This window comes from Narcine bancroftii, chromosome 1, assembly GCF_036971445.1.
Source record: "Narcine bancroftii isolate sNarBan1 chromosome 1, sNarBan1.hap1, whole genome shotgun sequence".
In the NCBI taxonomy this organism is placed as follows: Eukaryota; Metazoa; Chordata; class Chondrichthyes; order Torpediniformes; family Narcinidae; genus Narcine; species Narcine bancroftii.
The window spans coordinates 11,317,901-11,344,619 of NC_091469.1; the positions used below are offsets into that span (position 1 = coordinate 11,317,901).

The 26,719-nt window shown below is 43.2% G+C and overlaps 1 protein-coding gene across 2 annotated transcripts; it reads left to right on the forward strand.

The window, feature by feature from the left end:
- Positions 1-282: 282 nt before the first annotated feature.
- On the forward strand, positions 283-17,279 carry LOC138755097 (uncharacterized). Of its 2 annotated transcripts, none has more exons than XM_069920397.1 (4): positions 283-3,632; positions 5,166-5,291; positions 15,204-15,461; positions 15,854-17,279. In XM_069920397.1, the coding sequence occupies exons 1-4, from the start codon at positions 3,621-3,623 to the stop codon at positions 15,959-15,961; spliced, it is 504 nt and encodes a 167-aa protein (XP_069776498.1). In that variant the 5' UTR covers positions 283-3,620; the 3' UTR covers positions 15,962-17,279. The 2 variants fall into 2 exon arrangements, with proteins under 2 accessions (XP_069776498.1, XP_069776493.1); XM_069920392.1 differs by having other exon boundaries at positions 283-3,422.
- Positions 17,280-26,719: the final 9,440 nt, after the last annotated feature.

The following is a 26,719-nucleotide window of genomic DNA, read 5'->3' on the forward strand; positions in this document are numbered from 1 at the left end:
CTGACTTCACTGGAAATTTTGAAAGCTCCTCAAGAAAAAAGATTGGAATGATAACTATAACTTTATGGTAGATGGTGAGCAATTTACATAGGATACATTTGGCTGGAAAATAATCAATTGTAGTGTTGGACACAGCCAAGAAAGACTCAGCCACCACATTGAAAGTCATTAATGACTGTTTTTTATTCAAATTCAGCGCGAGCCCTTTTAAGGGCAGCATGAGCTCAGTCACCTCGTGCATTGTGTGACATCATAATCGCTGCCCCAGGCACACGCTGGGCAGGAGACTTGAGGCAGGGAGAAACCCTGAGAGCGTCATCTTCCCATGGCTGCCCCACCATGTGGTGTTACATGCAGGGCTGGTTCGCCATGAGAGAGTGCGCCGCCACACAACCCCCCCTCCCCAGAACCAGCTATGCATCCCGCCGATTGGGCAGGAGGTCCCAGCCTTTTGGCATGGCTGTCTGCACTGGCCATGATGGGTCCACGTACGACACCTTTAAATGGTCCACGGTGAAAAGTTCGTCTTTACCCCCTACGTCCAAAGTGAAAGACCTGCTGGACCTCTGGAAGACCTTGTATGGACCTTCGTACGGGCATTGTAAAGGTGCTGTATGTGGGCCGTGCTGAACAAATACGAATTCCACTGAGTTCAGCTCTGGGCCTGTGCCAACTGTGTGTAGTCAAGGCTGGGGGTGAGAGCGTTGATTGCCGGACAAGAGAGCGCATCCACCACGACGTTGTCTTTGCCTGCCCTGTGCCGGATGTTGGTGGTGAACTCCGACACGTAGGAGAGGTGGTGCTGCTGGCAAGCCAACCATGAATTTTGGCCATCACGAGTAAGGGGCTTGTGGTCCGTGAACACTGTGAAGGGCCTGCCCTCCAGAAAGTATCGAAAGTGCCGGATGGCCAGGTACAGCACCAGGAGCTCCCGGTCGAAAGCACTGTACTTGAGCTCCAGCAGGAGCAGCTGTTTGCTAAAGAAGGCCAGTGGGCGCCACTGTCCATTGAGCTACTGCTTGAGTACACCCCCTACCGCCATGGCTGAGGCATCTACCAAGAGCACCGTGTGTGCCTCCGGGCGTGGGTGCACCAAGAGAGTTGCATTGGCAAGGGGCCCCTTTGTTGCAGCAAAAGCAGTCTCTGCCTCCTCCGACCAGGTCAGGACTTTCTCTTTAGTGGTGATCAATGCGAACAGTGGTCGCATGGTGCAGGCGGTGCCGGTGATGAACCAATGATAAAAATTTGCCATTTCCATGAACTCCTGCAGGCCCTTGAGGATGGTTGGCTTGGGGAACTGCTGGAAGGCCATGACCTTCTCTGGAGCCGGGGTAGCACTTGCTGCCGAAATGGTGTGCCCCAGGAACTGCAGCAACTGCTTGCCGAACTGGCACTTGGCCACATTGACTGTGAGGCCAAATTCCACCAGTCGGGCAAACAGGGTATGGAGGTGGACCTTGTTCTTTTCGCGGTTGTGGCTGGTGATAAGGATATCATCCAGGTAGATAAACATAAAGTTGAAGTCCCTACCCACTGCGTCCATGAGGCGCTGAAAAGTCTGGGCCGTGTTCTTGAGTCCAAAAGGGATATGCAGGAATTCAAAGAGGCCAGAGTGGGTGATGATTGCCTTCTTGCCGAAGTCCTTGGATGGACCAGGATCTGATGATACCCCCACACCAGATTGACCTTGGAGAAGAGTTGTGCGGCGGGGAGATTGGCTGAGAAGTCTTGAATGTGTGGAACCGGGTACCTGTCTGGTGTGGTTGCATTGTTCAAACGCCAGTAATCGCTGCAGGGTCTCCAGCCCCCGGAGGATGTGGGGGCCATGTGGAGAGAGGATGCCCAGGCACTGTCCAAGTGACGGACAATTCCCAACTCCTACAGCTGGGAAAACTCCTCCTTTGCCAGCTGCAGCTTCTCGGGCAGAAATTGTCTGGGCTTGGCGTGCAGTGGGAGCCCTGCATGGAGATATGGTGGTATACCCCATGCTGGGGTAAGGTGGCGTTGAATCGTAGTTGAAGAATGGCGGGGAACTCATAGAGTATGTTCAAACATTCATCCCTGGAAGTGGCAATGACGGCGATCTCGGGCCTGCAGGCGTTTGTGCCATCCAGGTGCACCAAATAGAATGTGTGAGCATTGACCAGCCTCTTGCCCTTCATGTCGACCAACAGTCCGTGTGTCCTCAAGAAGTCATCCCCTAGCAACGCAGTACCCACTGAGGCTAATGCGAACTTCCAGTGGAATTTGCCTTTCCTGATCTGGATCTGCGCCCTGCGGGTACCGAAGGTCTTGATGGCAGAAACTTTGGCTGGCCGCAGGGATGGACCATGAGATCGGTTACGTGTCTCGAGGGTGGAGGGGGGTAGGATGCTCAGCTCCGCTACTGTGTCCACCAGGAAATGTCAGCTGGTGGACTTGTCAGTAATGTGAAGAAGGCTGTCCACGTGGCCAGCATTTGCAGCCATCAACAGTGGCTGGCCAGGTCATTTCCCCTGGTAGTCACATGGTTGTTGGCACTTACGAGCTTGCGCTGCCCAGTACTGATGGTAAAAGCACCAGGTGGAATGGTGCTCCTCCGGCTTGTGCTTGGGGAAGTGTTGCAGCCGGCTGGCTCTTGGTCATGCAGCCTGACTGAGGACTGCTTCATTCTCCCTCTTAGTGCACCAAAGGGTGTCCACTCAGGCTGCGATCGGTGTGGATTCATGAAGTCCTCATCTGCCAGGAGTAGTTGGATGTCCACAGGCATCTGCTTGAGGAAGATCTGATGGAATAGGAAAGAAGGTTTGTGATCCTCCACCAGTGCCAGCATCTCGTCCATTAGGGTCGATGGTGTGTGGCCCCCAAGCCCATTGAGGTGCAGGAGCCTGGAGGCACACTGCTGAGGGGAGAGCCCAAAAGTGCCAAGGAGGGCAGGATATTTACCCTCGGCCGGTGGGTTGTGTATTAGATCGTCCACCATGGCTGCCATTTCTTCATCCAGCACACTCATGACATGGTAGAACATCGTGGCATCTGCTGAAATGTTCCTCAGTTGAAACTGCACCTCCGCCTGCCCGAACCATGTACGCGGGCGATGGGTCCAGAAGGGGTCAGTTTGATGGCAACGGTGTTGATCTCTGCCAGATCCATATTCTTGAGACCAGAGAGGAGTCTGGGCTCAACGGGGTCACCAATGTAGCACTGGACACACCCAAGAAAGACTCAGTCACTACACTGAATGACTGTGTTTTATTCAAATTCAGTGCACGCCCTTTTAAGGGCAGCATGAGCTCAGTCACCTCGTGCATTGTGATGTCATGATCACTGCCCCAGGCACATGTTGGGCAGGAGAAATGAGGCAGGGAAACCCTGACAGCGCCATCTTCCCTTGGCTGCCCCACCACTTGGCATTACACGGGGAGCCAGTTCGCCATGAGAAAGTGCGCCGCCACACAATATCGTTTCTCTACAACAGTATCAAATATTTTGTTGCATCTTGGAGAGTTTGACTTGGAAAGTCAGAGGGAGGATCAGAGGGAGCGTCAGATGTAGGGTCAGAGGGTCAGACAACAAATCAGACAGAAGTGTGTTGTGAATAGTACCAGGTTTGGTGGGTTCACAGAGAAGAGTCTGGACACATGTCAAAAAAGGTAGCTTTACTGTATGCATGGGAATCAAACAGGAGAAGATATCAAATCGTGCATAATCACTCAAACTACTCAATAAGTCAATATAGACATTCACATCAGATCCAGTTTGGACTCTGATACCGGTGACCGGCTATCCTCTACTACATGATACAAGACTTAAATACTATAATGGTGTAAGCAGACACATTGATACCGGTGGCTGCTTACCCTATCACACTCTCCTGCACGTGTACACACTCACAGACAGACTTCAGAAGACACTCCCAATCCCTGTATCTTGGGGTGTGGCTTAATGTTAAGAAATATATGGTTATTAACACACTCTACTAAGGCAGGGACTTAAATGCACACTCGAGGTTCCCTGTACCAATGGAGGTGGGGACGGGGGTGTACTCAGTGCTAAGTACTGCCAAATAATACTACGGTCCCACTTGAAGTGCAGTGCACACCTTACCAATGACTCCTCCAGAAATGTCCAGTTAAGCGACCTGGCGTAGAGCAACGTTCGTAGTCAGGACCAAGGATCAGAAAGAGGTAGCATCTATTAGAATTTATATGGTTCTGAGCTGGGCGTCTGACCAATGATGAGATGTAAGTTGTGCATTAATGGGTGGGCAGGGTCCAACCTTGATTGGCAGATGATATGACTTCAGATTAGGTTCCAGACAGGGAGATCTTCCACAATCCACATATAACAGGAGCGTCAGAGGGAAGGTCAGATTGAGGGTCAGACAGAGAGTCAGATGGAGGGTCAGACAAAGTGTCAGACAGAAGGTGAGATTGAGAGTCAGGAGAGGGTTGGGGGTCAGATGGAGGGTCAGACGGAGTGTCAGACAGAGGGTTAGAGGGTCAGACAGACGTTTGGAGGTCAGACGGAGGGTCAGGTAGTGGGTTAGACTCTAAGAGTCACATCCTGTCGTATGATCACTAATGCTGCTCTGCGGATGGTTTGTCTCATTCCTCACTCTCAGAAGACCAAGAATTAGAAAATCAACCATCCAAAGTTTAGTACTGGCAAGTAAATAAAATTGACAGGTTAGATCAAACTTTAACAGTTAGTCAAACAAACCCTCAGAAGGACACATTCTGAGAAAACATAGGCTTCATGTTTGGTTCATTAAATTAATCTTTAACAAAAAATCACTGAACCAGTCAAAATTTCTTTAATTAGCCCCTGTAAGGAACCCCTAATCTATTTAGCTCTAAAAACCCATTTCAGATTAATTGACTTCCCACTGTGCACCACAACATAAAACCTGGCTAAAATAAATGTTCAGTTTTAGTATTACCCAATTATTTTGATTTAAAATAATGATTTTGTTACAATATCACTACATTTTACTCTGGCCTTAGGCTGTGATCTATGCACTACTCATCCCTTATTACTGAAAGCACAGAAATTTAATTTAGCTATTACCAGTATCATTAAGAACAGGGAAAGAGCAGGACATTTAAGCAAGAGATATCTGTTTGAGTCACTGAATTAAGCGGTCGGTGTCAGTGTCCTTAAGTAGACTCTCATTTTTGTTTCAGCTACCACCAGTCTGCTGGAGGAACTCTGCAGAGCAGCATCATTGTCCGAGACAGTGGAGAAGAGAGAGCCAGTACAATGAGAAGGGGTCAAAAAGGGGCCAGTGGCGATTGGTGGACAAGGGAGAGGTGAAAGATGATGGACAGAGGCTGACAAACAAAGGGGGAGAGAGAGGCAAGAGAAACAAAGGGGTCAGGTGGAAGATGAATTTCTCAAGGTGATAAGTGGAGATGAAGGCAGCTGGTGCTAGATTCTGAGAAGGGGAGTTGATAATTATGATGCAATGATAATGGGTTCTGCCTCGAAACGACAATTCCTTTTCTCCCACCATTGCTACTTGACCTGCTGAGTTCAGTAGTGTTTAGCTATAATGAGAGCCATTTGGGAAGAGACGTTGAGCAAGGACAGACCAGATGGACACAAGGTAGAGTGGAGAGGAATAGGGAAAGAATTCTGTGGGGAGCATGTGGCTGGGTGGAATGAGAGAGGGAGGGGGATGAGAATGGGCAGATCTAGTTTGGGTGGGTGGTAAAGGGAACCAAAATGGATTGGGAAGGAGTGAGAAGAATGGAAGTAGCTCAGAAAAGAGAGAGGGAATTCACGACCTGAAATTGTAAAAATTTTTACAGGGGCAACAGTAGCAAACACCAGAGCTCACCTGTACAAGGTGAGGGGAGGAAAGTTTAGGCGAGACATCAAGGGTAAATATTTTACACAGAAAGCAGTGGGTGCCTGGAATTCATTGCCAGGGGTTGTGGGGGAGGCTGGCACAATAGAGATATTGTGAGGTTGGGAAGGTTTCATTTGTTGAGTAGGTTAATGTATGTCAACACACAATTGAAGATCAAATGACCTGCACTGAGCATGTTCTATGCTCTTATGTCTAATGTCCATACCATTGGGCTGTAGAATATCCAAGCAAACATGAGGTGGGTGTTCCTCCAGTCTATCTTGGGACTCACTCAGGCAGTGGAGAAGACCAAGAATGGGAAGTTGGGGTGGGAATAAGAAGGGGAGAGGTACAGGAGTGACCGAGCCAGCACCACTTGGCTGAGGAACACTTTTTTTCCCCCACGGGCTGTAAGAATGATGAATGACCAAAGGAACCGTTCACCCTAACCATTTGAAAATCTCATATGTACAAAACAAAATTTGTATCAACAAAATATTTGTCCTGCATAGGTATTATTTGTCTGCATGTGAGTTAAGTCTGGTTGTCTGTCTGCATGTTTTGCACCGAGGACCGGAGAACACTGTTTTGTTCGGGTTATACTTGTACAGTTAGATGACAATGGCATGAAGCAAGGCTGCGTTCACTCACCAACCCTCTTTTTAATCTTCTTCAGCATGATGCTGAACCAAGCCATGAAAGACCTCAACAATGAAGACGCTGTTTACATCTGGTACCGCACGGATGGCAGTCTCTTCAATCTGAAGCGCCTACAAGCTCACACCAAGACACAGAGCAACTTGTCCGTGACCTACTCTTTGCAGATGATGCCGCTTTAGTTGTCCATTCAGAGCCAGCTCTTCAGCGCTTGACGTCCTGTTTTGCGGAAACTGCCAAAATGTTTGGCCTGGAAGTCAGCCTGAAGAAAACTGAGGTCCTCCATCAGCCAGCTCCCCACCATGACTACCAGCCCCCCAACATCTCCATCGGGCACACAAAACTCAAAACGGTCAACCAGTTTACCTATCTCGGCTGCACCATTTCTTCAGATGCAAGGATCGACAACGAGATAGACAACAGACTCGCCAAGGCAAATAGCGCCTTTGGAAGACTACACAAAAGAGTCTGGAAAAACAACCAACTGAAAAACCTCACAAAGATAAGCATATACAGAGCCGTTGTCTTAACCCACACTCCTGTTCGGCTCCGAATCATGGGTCCTCTACCGGCATCACCCACGGCTCCTAGAACGCTTCCACCAGCGTTGTCTCCGCTCCATCCTCAACATTCATTGGAGCGACTTCATCCTTAACATCGAAGTACTCGAGATGGCAAAGGCCGACAGCATTGAATCCACGCTGTTGAAGATCCAACTGCGCTGGGTAGGTCACGTCTCCAGAATGGAGGACCATCGCCTTCCCAAGATCGTGTTATATGGCGAGCTCTCCACTGGCCATCGTGTCAGAGGTGCACCAAAGAAGAGGTACAAGGACTGCCTAAAGAAATCTCTTGGTGCCTGCCACATTGACCACCGCCAGTGAGCTGATATCGCCTCAAACCGTGCATCTTGGCGCCTCACAGTTCGGCGGGCAGCAACCTCCTTTGAAGAAGACCGCAGAGCCCACCTCATTGACAAAAGACAAAGGAGGAAAAACCCAACATCCAACCCCAACCAACAAATTTTCCCCTGCAACCGCTGCAACCGTGTCTGCCTGTCCCGCATCGGACTTGTCAGCCACAAACGAGCCTGCAGCTGACGTGGACATTTACCCCTCCATAAATCTTCGTCCGCGAAGCCAAGCCAAAGAAGATGACAATAAACTTGACTTAACTTGGGAGCTGAAATGGCATCAACCGGGAACTCAGGATCGCCTTTGTAGACAAGAAGTTCTGTGTGTCCCCATTTTTATTTGTTCACTTGTCATGGATATTTCCAAAGCTCATGTTGCCAAGCCCACAAACTCTTTCCATGGGCGTTGTCATGCCTACGAAGTCCTTCCTCTTTCTCTTTGTTCACTCAAAATATCAGCCCCTGCAGTTTTTGTGTTTTTCTGTTGACAACCCAAGTGAAAGAGGATATAACTAGAGAGGGAGAGGATTGCGAATGGGTGGGGATGCATGGGAAAGGGGATGAAAATGGGATTGGGTGGGAGTGGGAAGAGCAGTAGTAGCTCAGAAGAGAGAAAATCCAATCTGAGGCTCGTTGTGGCTGCAGAAGCTTCAGGCTTTTCATGACCTTTAGTAACTGCCGGAAGGAAATATCATGTTTTCAAGTTTTTTGAAGACACTGAATTGTGGGTATCAAGGGATATAAAGAGGGTACAAAAGGATATGGACAAGCTAAGTGAGATTAGAAACTCCAGAGAGCTGGGGGCCTTGCACATTATGCACCTTGATAAAGCTGGAAGTTCCTGCATTCATGCCAGCTTGTGTTGCTATTATTTATTTGTCTTGATTTAACCATCAGAAGCATGCTAACTGATGTGTGCGACATGGTAAAAATGACCCCAAGCTCAATCCAGTGACAGAAATTGTGTCAAACTGCAACGTCGTGTTATCTAAACTCAATCCCATTCTGGAGACATCCAAACCAACACTTCTGTGAAGCACTGTGCACCATGAGATCATATACAACCCTGACGCTCTTTCTCCTGCAGGCCAGGCAGAACTTCTACCTATGAGTAATGCAAATAATTATACTCAAGAAAAGATACATATACAGAAGAGAGAAATGTGCAGCACTGAAAATAAATATTAAATAATTAATAATGTCCAAAGATGAAGCCCTTAAATAAGTCACTAATTGAGTTTTCTGTTTAGAAGTCAAATGGTGGAGGGGTAGCAATTGTTCCTGAACCTGGTAGTATAATTCTTGTGACACTTATACACCTTTCAAAGTCATAGATATAAAGCAAGTAGAGCAGGGGGCGAAGAATGCAGTCATGTGGTACTCTGATACTGATTAAGATTGTGGAGGAGATGTTCTTACTAATCCTCTCTAATAATGGTCTGGAAGTGAGGAAATCCAGGATCAAATTAAACAGTGGGGTTTTGAGGCCCAGACCTTGGAGTTTGGTGATCAGTTTTGAGGGGAAGATGATGGTGCGTCTTCGCTGTCCAGATGTTCCAGGACTTTGTAGAGGCAGTGAGATGGCAACTGCCATCGACCTATTGCTGCAGTAGGCAAATTAGAATTGATCCACGTCACCATTCAGACAGGAGATGCCATACTTCAAAAGCAGCCTCTCAAAACATTTCATCACTGTGGATGCAAGTGCCACTGGTTGGTCGTCATTTAGGCAAATTACTGCACTCTTCTCAGGCATAGGTAGGATTGAGGCCTGCTTCAAACAAGTGGGTACCATGCCCAATCAAAGTAAGGTGTTGAAGATATCTGTGAATAAATTGGCAAGTTGGTCAGCACAGGTTTTCAGTGCTCAGCCAGGTACTCCATCCAGATTGGATGCTTTCCTTGGATTCTCTCTCCTGGAAGAATGCATATCATTCTCAGATACTGAGAGTAGAAGATCATTAGGGGGACATGGGGGTGCACTGTGGCTTTTCCTTGTTCTTGTATCAAATCACATAGAAGGCATTGAGTTCATCTGGGAGTAAAGCTTTGCTGTCCCCCACTCCACCAGATTTGGTTTTGTGGCAGGTTATGTCAACTTGGTCAAGATGTTGGGACAAAGAGCCCTATTTTTGTGCTGTAAGACTGTATGACTGACAGCTGGAAGGGCACCACCTTGAAAAGCAGGAGCATTGTCCTCCACACCCCTGCAGTATCTCCTTGAGTCTCCTTGAGTGGGCTCTCAGCCCACCCAAGCTCTGCAGATCTCATGCACACAGCACACATCACATGTTTCATTCTCCTCACATCACCCTCTGATTCTACTTCTCACTGATGCACTAGAGCCAATTCACAGCATCCAATTTACTCACCAACCTGCACAGTTGGCGTAGTGGTTAATCCAGAAAGACACACAGACAACATGCCACAGATCCAAGGAACATATAGTCTGGTTGTGTATTACTTCAAAAGTACCTGTTGTTTATGAAGAGCTCAGGAAGTGTTGATATGGAGAGTTTGGTGCTCTGTAATTAAACCTTTATCCTTTTAGTTCTTCAACTGTGAATCTATTATTTACACAAAAATGCTGGAGAAACTCAGCAAGTCATGCAGTGTTCTTTATGTAGCAAAGATAAAGATACATAACGAACGCCACCAAGGTATGAGCAAAAAGCAGACAGATGCCTGAATAAAATGGTGGGTGGGGGGGAGAGCAAAAGAGACAAAGGCATGGTCAAGAGAGGGGTGTGTCTCATAGAAGCAAGAGAATTCAATGTTAATGCCATCAGGTTGGAGAGTGCTCATACGGAATATTAGGTGTTGCACCTCCAATTTACCAGTGGCCCTGGTTTGGCAGTGCATGATTCCATGGACAGACATGTCAGCGTGTGAGTGGTCCGCAGAAATGAAGTGGTTTGCCGTCATCTTACCCATCCCTCCATCACCTTTTTTCCAACTCTCCACAGCCTTTCCTCTCCATTCAGAGAGCTCTTCCCTCCCCCTATCACCTCAGATATTTTTTCCCTCATGCCAGTGTCAATGAAGGACAAAGAAACCTGTTGAAGCACATTTAGCATGGTCAAAAACATCCAAAATAGGGGTAGTAATTCTAGATTTCAACCATAATTTGTAAATTTGTGCCTTCTAATCTAGCCTCTCATCACCTTGTTCAACTTTAAATGTTACATCGTTTGCCCTGGGAAATATTCCTGTCTGACTATTCCCATAATCAACTTGTATGCCTCACCTCATGGTCTATGTTGAGCAGAACTTAGCATATACAGCCACCTCAAAACGTAACCCTTTCAATTGATGACCCTGCTAACATCCTCTGTTTGGCCAACATACCTGATGGGAATCAGTGCTCAGAATACAGCACACTTGACAGGGTCTAAGCAGGTCTTTCTGCAGCTGTAATACATCTTCTGATCCCTTATTCCTGTTCACTGGAAATACAGGTCAAGATTCCATTGACTAATGAATTATTGAATCTATTTGATTTCCGTACTTGGGTATCTTAAAGCTCTCACTGCAGCTCCTAGCTTCATGCCATTTGGAAAGTATTCTGATCTATATTCACTGCATCCAAAGTAGATGACCACCCATCATTTGCTTACTGAAGTCCATCTGGGGCAGCTAAATCATTTACTTAAGGATATTTTCACCAAATGTCAGCACTTGGCTGTCTCTCGCCTTGGAGATGAATCAGGTCCCATGGGTAGAGTCAACTCCAAAGTAATAGCACCTTTTTCAGTAGTTCCAACTCCACTTATGGTGAGATGCTGAAAAAGTAAAGTAAACTCCACTTAACACCACTGTTTCCAGTATAGTTGTGAAGGTTTGATGACAGCCATCACACAGAAAGTCCTGGCTGTTGACAAATAATTCAATCAGTACGTCTCATGCCAGCTCACTACTAAGTGAGTACATCTGTACTCACACACATAAAATACAAAAACACAAACAACAGATATTGGTGATCAAAGCATTACTAATAGTGGCAAAATGTTTTTCCCTACTTTCTACGTGGACATACCCCTCCATAAATCTTCATCCACGAAGCCAAGCCAAAGACCAAAGACATTGTTGCTCTAATATAGACGGAAAGTTGACACCTCCCCAGAAATTCCTCACGTGCCAACATGACAGAAGGAATAATCTCTTTACAGTGGTCAGAATAGTTTAATAAATATGTTTCAAGCCTGCATTTTGTCAGATATCTGATGTTTTTTCCCAAAGAATTAAAAGAGTTGCTGACAACCCTTCATTTGTCCATCATGCGATGTTAACTCAAAGCCAAGTACTGTCCTCCTCAGTCTTCATTTAATTTATTTTAATTAATATGTTTAAAAATGAAAGTGCTGCCAAATTGTACGATGGTGAAGAAACAGGGTAGGTGTGGGACACATACCTTGTACAATTAAGCATTCAATCATAATCAGATTGCAAAAGGAAGTCTACATATACTGAAAAGGATTACTTGATCAGCCACTTCAGCTGTTCAGTGTGAGCAACAGCATTAGAATTAATAGCAGTGTTTCAGTGTGAAAGGAGACTATTCAGCCCATCAAGCCCTGCTGGCTTTCTTTACGAGGAATCCAGCCAGCCTTATTCCACAGTCCCATTTCTGGCACCCTACAATCTCTTTTTTCCGCCCACAGATATCAAATCCCTTTTAAAACACATGATTAACTCCCATCTCAGGAAATTTAATCCTACATCAAAATTATTCACTGTGGAAAGTTTATCCTCTTGCCACTCTTGGTTCTTTTGCCTAAATCTTATGATATCTGTGCTCTTTTGTTCTTTCTCCTGCCAATGGAAAATGTCTTTCATTATTCACCTTCTCTAAATCTTTGATAATTCTGAACAGTTGCACCTAATAATTATTCTACTTCTTCTTAGAGAACAATTCAATAATTTTCTAATTTATCCCTATAATGGAGGTTTCTCATCTTCCTGAACATTAGGTGGAAAATTGGCTTCATGTCAGAAAGCAGAGGTACTAGTGGAAAGTTGTTTCTTGAACTGTAGGCCTGTAACTAGTGGTGTGCCACATAGGGTTTGATGCTGGGCCCACTTGCTGTTTGACATCTACATCAATAATTCAGATGAAAACATGCATGGTATAATGATTATTGTCATCTGATTGTACAAGTACAACCCAATGAAATAGTGTTCTCTGGTCCTTGGTGGAAAAACACGGAGACATACAATCAGACATAACACACAACAGAAATAAATAAATAGTTTTTCACAAATGTGAGAGACTTGGATGGTTAGTGTGAGCAGTTCCTTTGATCATTCAGCATTCTCACTGTCCATGCTACTCCTTAGCCTAATGGTGCTGGCTTTGTTACACCTGTGTCACTTCCCTGATGGGAGCAGCTGAAAGATGCTGGGTGCAGGGTGGAAGGGGCCTCAATAATTTTGCGCGCCCTCTTCAGACAATTATCCTGGTAGATCACATCAGAGGAGGGGAGGGAGACTCTAGTGATCCTCTCTACCGCTCTTATGGTCCTGTGGATTGACCTCCAATCCATTTTTCTGCAGCAACTGTATCACACTGTGGTGCAGCCGGCCAGGACAGTCTCAATAGATCTCCTACTGAATGTTGACATAATGGTGATCGGTAGCCTTGCCTGCTTGAGTCTTCTCAGGAAGTGCAGTTGCTGTTACACCTTCCTGACAAGAGAGGAGATGTTGCATGTCTACAATAGGTTACTAGTTAACTAAACTCCAAAGAACTCTCCACTCTCTCTGCTACAGAGTTGTTGATGTGTAGTGGAGCATGGTCATTCCTGGTCCTCCTGAAGTTCACAATCATCTGCTTCACCTGGTCCACAATGAAACTTAGTTTCATGAGATTTTCCACCTTTTCTCTGTAGTGTGACTCATCGTTGTTGGTGATGAGGCCCAACTACTGTTGCGTCATCTGCAAATTTGATGACACTGTTGGAGCTGGATCTGGCGAAGCAGCCATGGGTCAGTAGAGTGAGCACACAGCCCTGAGGTGCACCAGTGCTGAGTGTACCAATGCTTGATGTTCTGCTACCAACCCAGACTGTGGTCTTTCCATTAGGAACTCTAGGATCCAGTTACAGTTGAGTCCTAGCGAGGATAGCTTCTCCATTAGCTTCTAAGGAATAATCGTATTAAATGCCGAGCAGGTCAATGAACAGCAGCCTGGCTTATGAGGTACCATTCTCCAGATGGGTCAGGACGGAGTGAAGGGAAAAGGCAATAGCATCGTCTGTGGAACAGTCTATAGTTGAATTGAAATGAGTCCAGCATTTCTGGGAGGTGTGCTTTGGTGCATTCCATCACCTGACACTAGAAGCATTTCATAATAGTGGAAGTCAGTGACAAAGAGCAGTAGTCATTGAGACCTTTTATTGTCACCCTCTTGGGTACTGGGATGATGGTGGTTGTCTTGAACCCTGCAGGAATGATGGACTGCTATAGCAAGATGTTGAAGATGTCCATGAAGTCCTCTGTCCATTGGTATGCACATTCCTTCAGTACCCAACCAGGTAGGTTATCTGATTCCACTGACTTGTGTGGGTTCACCTTGGATAGGGTTCTCCTCGTCTTGGCTGCAGCTATGTAAGTGTCTGGTATTGTCAATAGCAAAGATGGCTGCCAAAGATTGCAGCAGGATCTTGATCAATTGAGCAGTTGGCCAGAGGAATGGTTGATGGAATTTAATACAGAGAAATGTGAGCTGTTGCATTTTGGGAAGTCTATAGGCTAAGGCCTATACAGAGAATGATAGGGATATGGGAAGTGTGGTAGGGCATAGAGAGCTCAGAGTAGTTACCTAGAACCTTGAAAATGGTGTCACTGGTACATAAGGTGTTCATAAAGGCTTTTGGCACTTTGGCCTTTATCAGAGTACTGAGCATAGAAGGAGGGAGGTCATGTTACAGTTGTATAGACATTGGTAAGTATTATGTTCTGTTTTAGTCACTGTGCAATAGGAAAGATGCTGTCAAGTTTGAGAGGGTGCAGAGAAGATTTATGAAGATATTCCCAGGACTTGGAGGCCTGAGCTATAGGGAGAGATTGAGCTGGCTAGGGCTTTGTTCCATGGAGAGCAGGAGGATGAGGAGCGATTCCATGGAAAGAGACAAAATCATGAGAATATATTGGGTGAATGCAGAGTCTTTTAACCAGAGTAGGGGAAAATCAGTAACTAGAGATCATGGATGGAGGGGAGAATTTCACACAGAGGGTAGTGGGTGTATGGAATGGCCTTCCAGAGGTGGTCATTGAGGCAGATACTATTGCAATGTTTAAGAAAAGTAACTGGACAGATGCATGGATAGGATGGCTTCAGAGGGATATGGGCCAAACGTAGGCAAGAGGGACTACTGTGGGTGGAATATTTTGGTCAACATGGGAAAGTTGGGCCAAAGGGCCTTTTTCTATGCTGTGTGATTGTGACTCTATTCCACTAAGGTTTTTCTGCCCTTCCTCCAACACAATCATATCCTTGATACATTATCTAAGCAACAATTTATATCGTGCAGAATGGTGGTTTGGTCAACGTGTTTCAAACCAGTCGTGCCACCTTCAAAACCTTAAATTTACATTATTTTATCACTAATTGATGTTTTAAAAAAAGATGATTTTTTACTTCTCTGTGTTAAAATATTTAAATGGCATGTGCCCAACCAATCCAGCTGCCTGTTGGTAGCACCTTAAAATTATAAACTTCCTTCTGCTGAAATTTTGCATCATAAAACTATTCTCATGAAAGCTGATCAACTTGAAATGCTAACTGTTCTCTCTCTACAGATGCAGTTTGATATAGTCAAGAAAGCCCAGAAGAGTCTCTACTTCCTGCGAGGGCTGAGGAAAGTTCATCTCCCACCCTCCATCCTCACTATATTCTACAGAGAATGTATTGAGAGCATCCTGTGCAACTGCATCACTCCCTGGTTTGGAAGCTGTACCACCTTAGACCTCAAGACCCTGCAGAGGATAGTGAAATCGGCGAAAAAGATCATTGGGGGCTCTTCCTGCCATGAGGAACATCTACAACACACAATGCAGGTGAAAGGCAGTAAACATTGTGAAGGACTCCACACACCCCTCATGTAAACTGTTCTCCCTTCTGCCATCTGGTAGGAGGTTTCCCCCCAAGCCATCAGGCTCCTGAATTTCCAGAACATATGTGAATACTGTACTGTGGACTTTTACTGTATACATCTTAATATTTTAATATTTCACTGTGTTTAACGTATTCTAACATATTAACATATGTAAATATGCTCTATGGTGCTGGAGAAACACTATCTCGACTTTATCGTGTGAGCATGGTAATGAACGATAAATAAAGGTGACGACTAACCTGCTGTGTTTCTCCGGCATTTTATGTTTTAAATTTAGATTTCCACCATCCAATCTGTTTTTTTTTAGTCACTCTCTTGCCATTTCATTTACAGATATTTTACATAATAACCTTGGCAGTACCAATACCAAGTGAGCTTCAATGCTTTTCTGATGTCAATAGTCGACTTACGGGACAGAAAAAAAGACAGCATTTTCTATGACGCATTTCACAACCTCAGGAAGAACAAGGAATATGTGGAATTGGAACCTAAAGCATTCTGTCAGAGAAAAAAATGGCATCATTCTGCTGAGGTTCTTATGACAGAGCAAGCACGCAATCATGGGCAATCAAGAGAAACTGGACAGTGTAGCAAACAACAGCACATTCTCCCCCACCCCACCCCCCCACCCCGATGAGGTCAATGCATTCTACACTTGCTTCATGCTGGCCAGAGAGCCTCCCCTACCTTGAGCAGACCCACCACTGCAGATGTCAGATCGGCCTTCTCGAGACTGAGCCCGTGGAAAGTGACTGGACCAGATGGAGTCCCTGAATGTATCCTCTATGCCTGTGTAGTCCAACTGGTTGGAGTATTCACAGGCACCTTCAACCTCTCTCTCTCCAATGGGCTGAAGGACCCAGCTACTTCAAGAAGGCCACTGTCATCCTGGTGCTGAAGAACAATGCAGTGATCGGTCTAAATGACCTGCAGCCAATGGCTCTGACATCCACCATCATGAAGTGTTTTGAGAGGTTGGTCATGGCTCATATCAACTTCATCCTCCCAGCCATGAAACAGGTCCCCAGCAGATGCCATCACCCTGACCCTACACTCCATCTTGGAACATCTGGACAAGGAGAACACCTACATTAGACTACTATTCATCAACTATAGCTCAGCCTAGAGCACAATAGTTCTAAACGAACTCATCCTCAAGTTCCATGGCCTTGGCCTCAGCACCGCTCTCTGCAATTGGATCCACGATTTCCTATCCCACAGAACACAATCAGTGAGGATTGGTGACAGTACCTTCTCCATGATCATCCTCAACACTGGGTCCCATAAGGCTGTGTACTCAGTCCTCTAAGTTGCTCCCTGTACACTCATCTATAAATTTGCATGTGACTCCCTCATCATGGACGGGATTTCTCACAATGATGAATCAGGGTACAGTAGAGAGATAGAGGGACTAGTGGCTTGGTGCCAGAACAACAGCCTCTTTCTTAAGGTCAGAAAGTCCAAGAAGTTGATCATAGACATCCAGAAGAGGGGCAGAGCTCACTCCCTAGTCTGCACCAACATCACTGAGATGGAGCTAATTAATAGCTTTAAGATAATCAGGGTGAACATCTCCAGTGACCTGTCCGGGTCCACCCACATTAATGCAATGGCCAAGAAAATGCACCAGCTAGCTACCTCCAAACTTTTGTGATTGAGCTAGTTTGGAACACAGTATAGGTAACAGAGATGCTGTAACAGTAAGGCTGCCACTGGTGCAGCCTGGGAGAGTGGAGGCTTAGTGCTGCTCCACAGGGTTCAGATGCCTGATACTAATACCAGCAACTCTGTACAGGCTTATACGGCCTTTTAAAGGGCCAACAGTATTTATAAGTAAAATCCTGCTATTGTAGAGGTCTGTACTCAGCAGTGGCCATGGGAGTTTGCAAAGGTCAGGCGCAAAGCACCAGAAACAGGTGGTGGGGGGGGGCGGGGAACAACCTCATTGAAAAAGAGGATCAGAGATGATAACCCTACTGGAAAGGTGACCATGGCAGCAAGCTAGCAAGGTGCTCACAGGCTGCGGGCAACTTGTAGAGAAGGGACTCACTAGGGCTGCAGATGGCTAGAGACCGGCTCATGGTGACCAAGTATCGGAATCAGGTTTCAAGAGGGTTCTTTGAGTAAGAAGGGCTCCAAAAGGATCATGGGTGCTGAAGCTGCCTGTTTGTGTCAGATATTTGTATCTGGAGCTCGGGTTGCCGATGAATTTAGTGGGCTTTTGTGTGCGTGCATGCATGTGCAAGGGCCACAAATGCACAGCAGCAACAAGCAACCGTTTAGGCCTAATAGCCTGAATAATCCTGAGATTGTCTGATCTCGTAAGTTAAGCAGGCTCAGGCTTGGTTAGTACTTGGAGGGGAGACCGCTTAGGAGCACTAGGTACTGTAGGTTTCTGTGAGGGACACTGGACAAGTGCCGACTCTCTGTCTGCCTTACGAAGAACAAAAGTTAAAAAGAATTTCATGTATGTTACATTCTAAATGCAGTGTTATGTGACAATTATGGAATTTTTACCTTTATTTTTCTTTAAAATTGTTTGTTTTGATAAATGAAGAATGCTGTATTTGGCATTGAATAAACTATCAGAATTCACCTGTTCATCTCTTCTTTATTTAAATTTATTTAGACATACAGCATGGTAACAGGCCCTTTTGGCCCACATGCTGCCCAATTACACTCAATTGACCTACAACCCCTGGTATGTTTTGAAGGGTGGATGGAAACAAGAGCACCCGGACAAAACCCATGTTGACATGGGAAAGATGTATAAACTCCTTACAGACAGTGCCAGAACCCAGGTCGCTGGTGCTGTAACAGTGTTACACTAACACATTTTAAAAGTAATGCCCGAGAATCCATAAAATCCAAAAATCTGGACCGACCCAAATCCAGAGCAGTCTGTATTTTCATATTTCTACTCTACAAAACAGTTTGCTTCTTTTTCTCTTTAACTCAATAGTTACATAGAATATCACTGAGTAGCTTACAAGACTCATTAATTTGATTGTTAAGTGTCAACCACATTGCTTCCAGTCTGAAATGGCATTTAGGCTAAACTGGGTAAGGATGCCTTATTTCCTCCCCGTCAAAGGCATTAGCATAGATAGGAGCGAAACATGAAAATCTGAAGACACTGTGATTGAAGTAAAAACACAATGCTGGAGAAACTCAGCAAGTCAAACAGTGTACTTTATATAAAGCATACTATTTGACCTGCTGAGTTTCTCCAGTATTGTTTTATTAGCATAGATGGGGACATGATGGCCTCCATTAGCATGGAGGGCCGAAGGGCCTATTTCTGTGCTGTATGAGGCAAGTACCTGTCAAGTACATCAACCTCAACTCTCAATACAGTGTACACCTCTATTTCTAGAAAATGACCTGAGATTAAACCACTCTCCCACTGGAAACTGTCCATCTGCTGAAAGGTAGGAGATAAAATAACGTGAAGGGAAGAACAAAATCAAAAGTTGATTGGAAATTAAGGCCCCTTGTAAAGCCTGTGAAAATTAGCTCCAAGTTTCTGATCATCCTGAGCCATGATTATGAATATCTGCCAATTCAAAGAACATTTAGACAGTAAAATGAGCTTTGCATTTAGCCAGTATGAATTGTAAATTATCATTTTGCATGCATAAAGGAATCAGATTTTGTTATAATTCAAATTAAAGTCACCGCTATGTAATTATCACAGTGTAATTGCAAATCCTGCAACCTTATTTCTTTATAACTCCAAAGAGCATTCTGCTGATATAGGGTTTTCAGAAAAGACATTCACTGCAAAACCAATGCCCTCATTTAAATGAACAGTAGCAGCAAATTATTCAGCTAACATGTAATTACAGGTTCTTTCACTACTGCAAAAATCACTGCTGTATTTTAAGGGAAATTATCTACTCAAAAAACATCCAGAGGTACATGGGTAATTAGTCCAAGAACAAGCCAAGTAATTCACTGCAACTGTTCTCCAAAGTAATCCTCTCCATCATTTTGGAAGGTCCACAAAGTTTCAGGGTCAAGTAGTTTGTGGGCCATATTCTTTGAATTTATAATGTAGTTTTACTCTGTCCCCTCACCTCTACTGATCGCTGAATTCAATCTTCTGTCTGCCTCAGAGAGGAAGAGCAACTTATTGTAGCACTCCCAGAGATTGTGAATATCAGGCACACTGAGAGAACAAAGAAACTGGCAATATCCTCCACTGAGCAGAGCAATTTAAAGAGAAGGTTCGATAGTAATGTTCAAAATCATGAAGTGTTTCCATTAGGTAACCTGTCAGGAAAAAAAAAATACACAAGGTGAGATCTTTTTACACAGTTATACATAAATTTGCATTGATTTGAGATAGAAGCCATTGCATTTCAGAAGGGGCTCCTGTATATTTGAAAATACATTTTATGATAATGGAAAAACTGTGGAGAGATGGGAATTGGAAAACACCTTCAAAAAGAACTCGCATAACTAATCAGTTAATTCAAAATTCCTTTACTGTCATGTAATAGTACAGAAGATGTCTTCTTTCTTTGGCTTGGCTTCGCGGACGAAGATTTATGGAGGGGGTAAAAAGTCCACGTCAGCTGCAGGCTCGTTTGTGGCTGACAAGTCCGATGCGGGACAGGCAGACACAATTGCAGCGGTTGCAGGGGAAAATTGGTTGGTTGGGGTTGGGTGTTGGGTTTTTCCTCCTTTGCCTTTTGTCAGTGAGGTGGGCTCTGCGGTCTTCTTCAAAGGAGGTTGCTGCCCGCCAAACTGTGAGGTGCCAAGATGCACGGTTTGAGGCGTTATCAGCCCACTGGCGGTGGTCAATGTGGCAGGCACCAAGAGATTTCTTTAGGCAGTCCTTGTACCTTTTCTTTGGTGCACCTCTGTCACGGTGGCCAGTGGAGAGCTCGCCATATAACACGATCTTGGGAAGGCGATGGTCCTCCATTCTGGAGACGTGACCCATCCAGCGCAGCTGGATCTTCAGCAGCGTGGACTCGATGCTGTCGACCTCTGCCATCTCGAGTACTTCGACGTTAGGGATGTAAGCGCTCCAGAAGATGTAATATTATACAAAATTAACTTCTGGCTGCCAAGAGTCGTCATTAGTGTTGCCCAGCACCCCTCACAGAAAGAGAGAAGGAGAATGGTTTCCTGCTGATTCCACAATTAGTTTGAACTTTGCTGCTGCATCCCATTGGGTTTACAAATAAATAAATAAGTATAACATACAGTAATTTTGTATTAAGTACAAAAAAGGATGGAGATTTCACTCAAGAAAACTATTCTAACTTGAAAATTATAGACCCACAACCAAATTCAGAGCGAAGCCGGTGTGGATGTACCGCAATTTATTCCCTCGCTGCTACCATTTTTTACCATTTCATAGAGGAGTCAATACTTGGTGTTTCATGAAGAACCAATGAGCAGAGAGAAATGGGAAAAGGTCTCAAAAAAGAATTGAACCATGCAGTTTTAATAGCATGGAATGTCCAGGGAAAGGGTCAGTCTGATCTATTTTTGGATCAGGCCAAACAGATCATGGATATCTCACTTTATTCACTCCCTCAGAACAGTGAATGTGCCGGTTACAGGTAACAAAAAAAATCTGCAGGTGCTAGGGTCCAGTGTTGTGCACAAAAGTGATGGAGAAACTCAGCAGGTCATGCAGCGTCCATAGAAAGTAAAAGGTAGGGGGAGGAGTCACGTGATGGAGTAGTGGCCGGTCGGGCAAACCAGCCCTCTCCAGGAAAATAGGAAAAAAGTTAGGAAAAAGCAAAGCATAACAAAAATAGAATATAAGAAATAGAAGATCAAGATACAGAGAAGAGAAAGAAGATGGATCCAAGAAGGAGAAAGTAAAAACAACTGGAAAAAAAGAAAAGTCACCAGAGAAGAAAGAAGAAGGCCTTACCTGCACAAAGGAACAGGATGCTGTGGTAGTGAGGAGCGCCCGACCCTCGAGGTCAGGGCCTGCCCTGCGAAGTTGTGACCCACCAGCCGGTGCACTACAAAAGTGGCTCTCGGAGCCAAACAAAAGTGCGCAATCAAAGGAGAAAGAGGACACCGGCAGGAGGGGGACTCAGCAGAGGAGCAGGCTGACACAGAGTGAGCAGCTGAGGGACATCTGATACCAGGGCTCTCAGCTGGAGGACAAGGAAGACAGCAGAAGAGGGAATGATGAAACAGACAAGAAGACCAACGTCAGGAAGCACAACAGACGAGCAGCCCCAGGAGGGGAGGACCAGAAAAAAGAGGCCCAGCAATAAGAGGCCCAACAAAGAGATACAAGCAGCTCAGCAGGAAAAACAGAAGAGACACAGATACAAAGAAGAGAAGAAGACACAACAAGCAGACACAGAAGAAGAGGAAGAAGAAGACCATGATCTTCACAGAGAAATAGAAGGTAAAACTGATGGACAAAGAGAAATAAAAGGTAACACTGATGAACAGAATATAGATAGTTTTTTTGAAGAACAAATGAGGTCACTAGAGTTTAATGCAATTAAAAGGAAAATTAAAAGAACAGAAGAGAAAATGCAAAAGTTAGAACTGGTAATGACAGAAATAGGGAAAAGAGTAGAGAATGTGGAAGAGCGGGAAACGGCTGTAGAAATGGAAGTGAATTACTTAAGAGAAAAATTGGAAGAAAGTGACAAAAAAATTAAAGAGACACAAGAGTTGTTATCTCAGAAAATTTATATATTGGAAAATTATTGTAGGCGAAACAACATAAAAATAGTGGGCCTGAAGGAGGGTGAAGAAGGCACAGACATGAAGGAACTTATAAAAGGATGGATCCCAAAGGTCCTGGGAATGACAGAAATGCAGGAAATAGAAAGGGCTAACAGAACATTAGCTCGGAAACCACAGACACATCAAAAACCAAGATCCATCTTAGTAAAATTTTTGAGATAAACGACAAGAGAAAATATACTGGAACGGGCAAGGAATAAAATTAGAGAAGATAATAAACCATTGGAATACAAGGGTCAAAAAATATTTTTTTACCCAGACATAAGTTTTGAACTCTTAAAGAGGAGGAAGGAATTTAATACAGCGAAATCAACTTTATGGAAAAAAGGTTACAAATTCATATTAAGACATCCAGCCGTGCTTAAAATATTTATACCCGGGGATCAAAACAGACTGTTCTCGGATCCAGAGAAAGCGCAAGAATTCACAGAACATTTGCAGGACAGGAGAAGAGATAAAGAGATGTTACAAGAATGAAGAACGGAGATAAAGTATATATAAAGATGTAAAAACAATGTATATGTAAAGAACTAAAGAGGGAAAAGAGAAGGGAAGGAAGGGAATAAGGGGGAAAATGAAGAGAGAGAGCTTTGTTATATGTGTTTAAAAAAAGTGTTTTCTGGAGAGGGCTGGGTAGAGGGAGAATAACCATCACTGCAAAATCAGTTGATGCTGCGAACGAGATCGCAATCCAAATGAAAAGGGGAGTTGAGGTTGCCCGGCAAGGGATATGGGGCAACTCAGAGAGGGGGGAGAACTTTTGGGGTTAAGGTATTAGTGGGTGTGGGAACTGTGGGGGTACTTTATGTCTTAAATGTGTTGTTGTACATTAAGTGTAATAAGAGAAAACTAAGAGATGAAAATGCGGAAAAGGGGGATGGAGGTGGCAAAGAAGTGGAAAAGAGGTGTATGCAAGATATAAGATGGTCATGTTGAATTACATGACTAAAAACATTAATGTAATACATAACCAAATTAAAAGGAAGAGGCGACTAAATTTATTGAAGAAGGAAAAAATAGATATAGCATTTGTGCAGGAAACACATCTAACTGAGGCGGAACATAACAAACTAAAGAGAGACTGGGTAGGACACGTAATAGCAGCATCCTATAATTCAAAAGCTCGAGGTGTAGCCATACTAGTTAACAAAAATGTACCAATCAAAATAGAGGAGGAAATAATAGATCCGGCAGGGAGGTATGCAATGATAAAGTGTCAGATATACTCAGAATTTTGGAATCTGCTCAATATATATGCACCTAACGAGGAGGATCAAAGGTTTATGCAGGATATTTTTTTTGAAGATTGCAGACACACAAGGAAATATATTGATAGGAGGAGGGGATTTTAACCTTAATTAGGACCCAATGTTGGATAAAACTGGACAAAAGTCAAGTAAAAAGAATAAAGTAGCCAAATTTATGGTTAAATCATTGCAGGAAATGAAACTTATGGATATATGGAGGAGGCAACACCCAAGAGAGAAGGAATTTTCATATTATTTGAGTAGGAACAAAACTTACTCAAGGATGATATGTTTTTGTTCTCAGCCCATATGCAAGGGAGAGTTAGAAAAACTGAGTATAAAGCTAGATTGTTATCAGATCATTCACCCCTATTATTAGCAATGACCTCGAGGGTCGGGCGCTCCTCACTACCACAGCATCCTGTTCCTTCGTGCAGGTAAGGCCCTATTATTGGAACTGGAGGACATCCCACCAAGAACATATAGATGGAGGTTAAACTCCATGCTACTTAAAAGACAGGAATTTAGGGAGTTTATTGAATGCCAAATTAAAACATATTTTGAAATAAACACAGGATCAGTGAAAGACAAATTTATATTATGGGATGCAATTAAAACCTTCATTAGAGGGCAGATAATAAGTTATGTGACTAAGATGAAAAAAAATTACAATCGGGATATAGAGTAGTTGGAAAGGGAGATAGTAAGTACAAAAAAGGAATTAGTAAAAAGGGATGATATAACGAAAAAGAGAGAATTGGTGGACAAAAAAATTAAATACAAAACATTACAAATTGGTGGAGAAGAACATAATGAAAACAAAGCAACAGTATTACAAACTGGGAGAAATAAAAACTACATAAAATATTAGCCAAGCAACTTAAAACAGAACAAACTAAAAGAACGATACTGGCATCAAGGAAAAAGGACAAACAAATTACATATAATCCAACAGAGATTAAAGAAAATTTTAAGGAACTTTATGAACAATTGTATCAAACTGAGAACGAGGGGAAAGATGATAAAATAGAGGAATTTTTAGCTAAAATTGAACTGCCGAAATTGCAAGAAGAGGAACAAAACAAACTGATAAAACCATTTGAAATAGAGGAAGTACAGGATATATTAAAAAAGCTGCCGAATAATAAAACACCAGGAAAGGATGGATTTCCAATGAAATTTTATAAAACATTTAAAGAGTTATTAGTTCCTCCTCTCCTGGAAATAATGAACCAGATAGAAGAAACACAAAACTTGCCAGATTCATGGAAGACAGCAATAATTACAGTAATACCAAAGACAGGGAAGGATCCATTAACACCAGCATCATATAGACCAATATCTCTACTTAACTCAAGACTATAAATAATAGCTAAATTATTAGCAAACAGATTGGCCGATTGTGTACCTGAAATAGTAAATCAAGATCAAACTGGATTTATTAAGAAAAGACGAAAAGCGGACAATGTCTGCAAACTTATTAATCTAATCCACACAGTTCAAGAAAATAAGAAACTAACAGTGGCTGTTGCTCTAGACACAGAAAAAGACTTTGACAGAGTATTACAGAAGTTCAGTCTACCAGAAAAATATATTAATTGGATTAAAGCACTGCATAATGGACTATTGGGAAGGTAACAGTAAATGGATATGTATCAAGTCACTTTAAATTAAGTAGGTCAACTAGACAGGGATGTCCACTATCCCCCTCATTGTTCACCTTCACAATAGAACCTTTGGCAGAACTGATAAGAATAGAAAATATAAGAAAATATAAAGGAGAAGGAGAAGGAGCTTAAAATCAGCTTATTTGCAGATGACATCATAGTATACCTAACAGAACCAGAGGTATCAGTAAAAGAATTACATAAGAAATTGAAGGAATATGGAGAAATATCGGGGTACAAGATCAACGCAAATAAAAGTGAAGTGATGCCAATGAGTAACGCACCCTATACAGAATTTGAAAAAGAATTACCATTTAAATGCCAACCACAAGCAATCCGATACCTAGGTATCAGGTTAGATAATAACTTAAGCCACTTGTACAAATTATCAGCCACTAATAAAGAAATTGCAGGAAGACTTAGAACATTGGAAAGAATTACCACTAACGTTGATAGGGAGGGTAAATTGCATTAAAATGAATGTGTTCCCAAGGATACAATACTTATTGCAAACATTACCAATTCCTTTAACAGAAAAATTCTTTAAGGAACTAAAGAGAATAATAAGGAAATTCTTGTGGAAAGGGAGGAATCCAAGGCTAGTGTTAGATAAATTAGCAGAAAGGTATAATCCAGGTGGTTTGCAGTTAACAAATTTTAGAAATTATTATAGAGCTGCACAATTAAGGTATTTATCAGATTTTTACCAGACAAGGGAAAAACCAGACTGGACTAAGATAGAGCTAGATAAAATAGGGGAGAAGGTACAGGAATATATACTTTATAAGCGGGATGAAAAACTGGTGCAATATAAAAACTCACCAGTACTGCATCATTTACTTAATATATGAAAGAAGATCCACTTAGAAAGGGAAAAAACAAATTATCAAATACCAAAATTACTATTGATGCAAAATCTGCTAATCCCTTTTACAATAGACAACCTTTCCTTTAAAGAATGGGAGAGAAAAGGAATCAAAAGAATAGAAAATAGTTTTTTTGGGAAATAATTTATTAACATTTCAACAGTTGAAGTACAAATATGGAATAACTCATGGTACAATGTTTGCATATCATAATTGAAAGTTTATTTAAAGGATAAAGGAAACAGCTTGAGATTACCTGAAGGAAGCAGCTTGGGATACGTGATTACAGACACAATGATAATTAAAAGATTTATAACCAACATGTACATTAAGCTGCAAGATAAGGAAAATGAAATAAACTATAAACCTAAGCAAAAGTGGGAAAAGGATCTAAACATAAAGATAAAAAATTAAGTATGGGAAAAGTTATGTTTTGGAACTATGAAGAATACAATAAACACAAAGTTACACATGATACAGTAAAATTGGTTACACAGGGAATATATCACTCCTCAAAAATTTTAAAAATGGGATTCAACATTATCGGATAGATGTTTTCGCTATAAGAAGGAAATGGGAACAACATTACGTGCAACTTGGGCATGTACGAAAGTAAATATGTTTTGGGATGAATTAAATCAGATACTAAATAAAATTACAAAAAATTACATACCAAAA

Bases quoted from the DNA above. Each gene is read 5' to 3' on its own strand.
- LOC138755097 (XM_069920392.1), top strand. From the start codon at position 3,300: ATGATCACTGCCCCAGGCACATGTTGGGCAGGAGAAATGAGGCAGGGA. The intron at 3,423-5,165 runs GTGCGCCGCCAC...TTTTTGTTTCAG, and splicing joins AGCCAGTTCGCCATGAGAAA to CTACCACCAGTCTGCTGGAG. The intron at 15,462-15,853 runs GTGAAAGGCAGT...TTTCATTTACAG, and splicing joins ATCTACAACACACAATGCAG to ATATTTTACATAATAACCTT.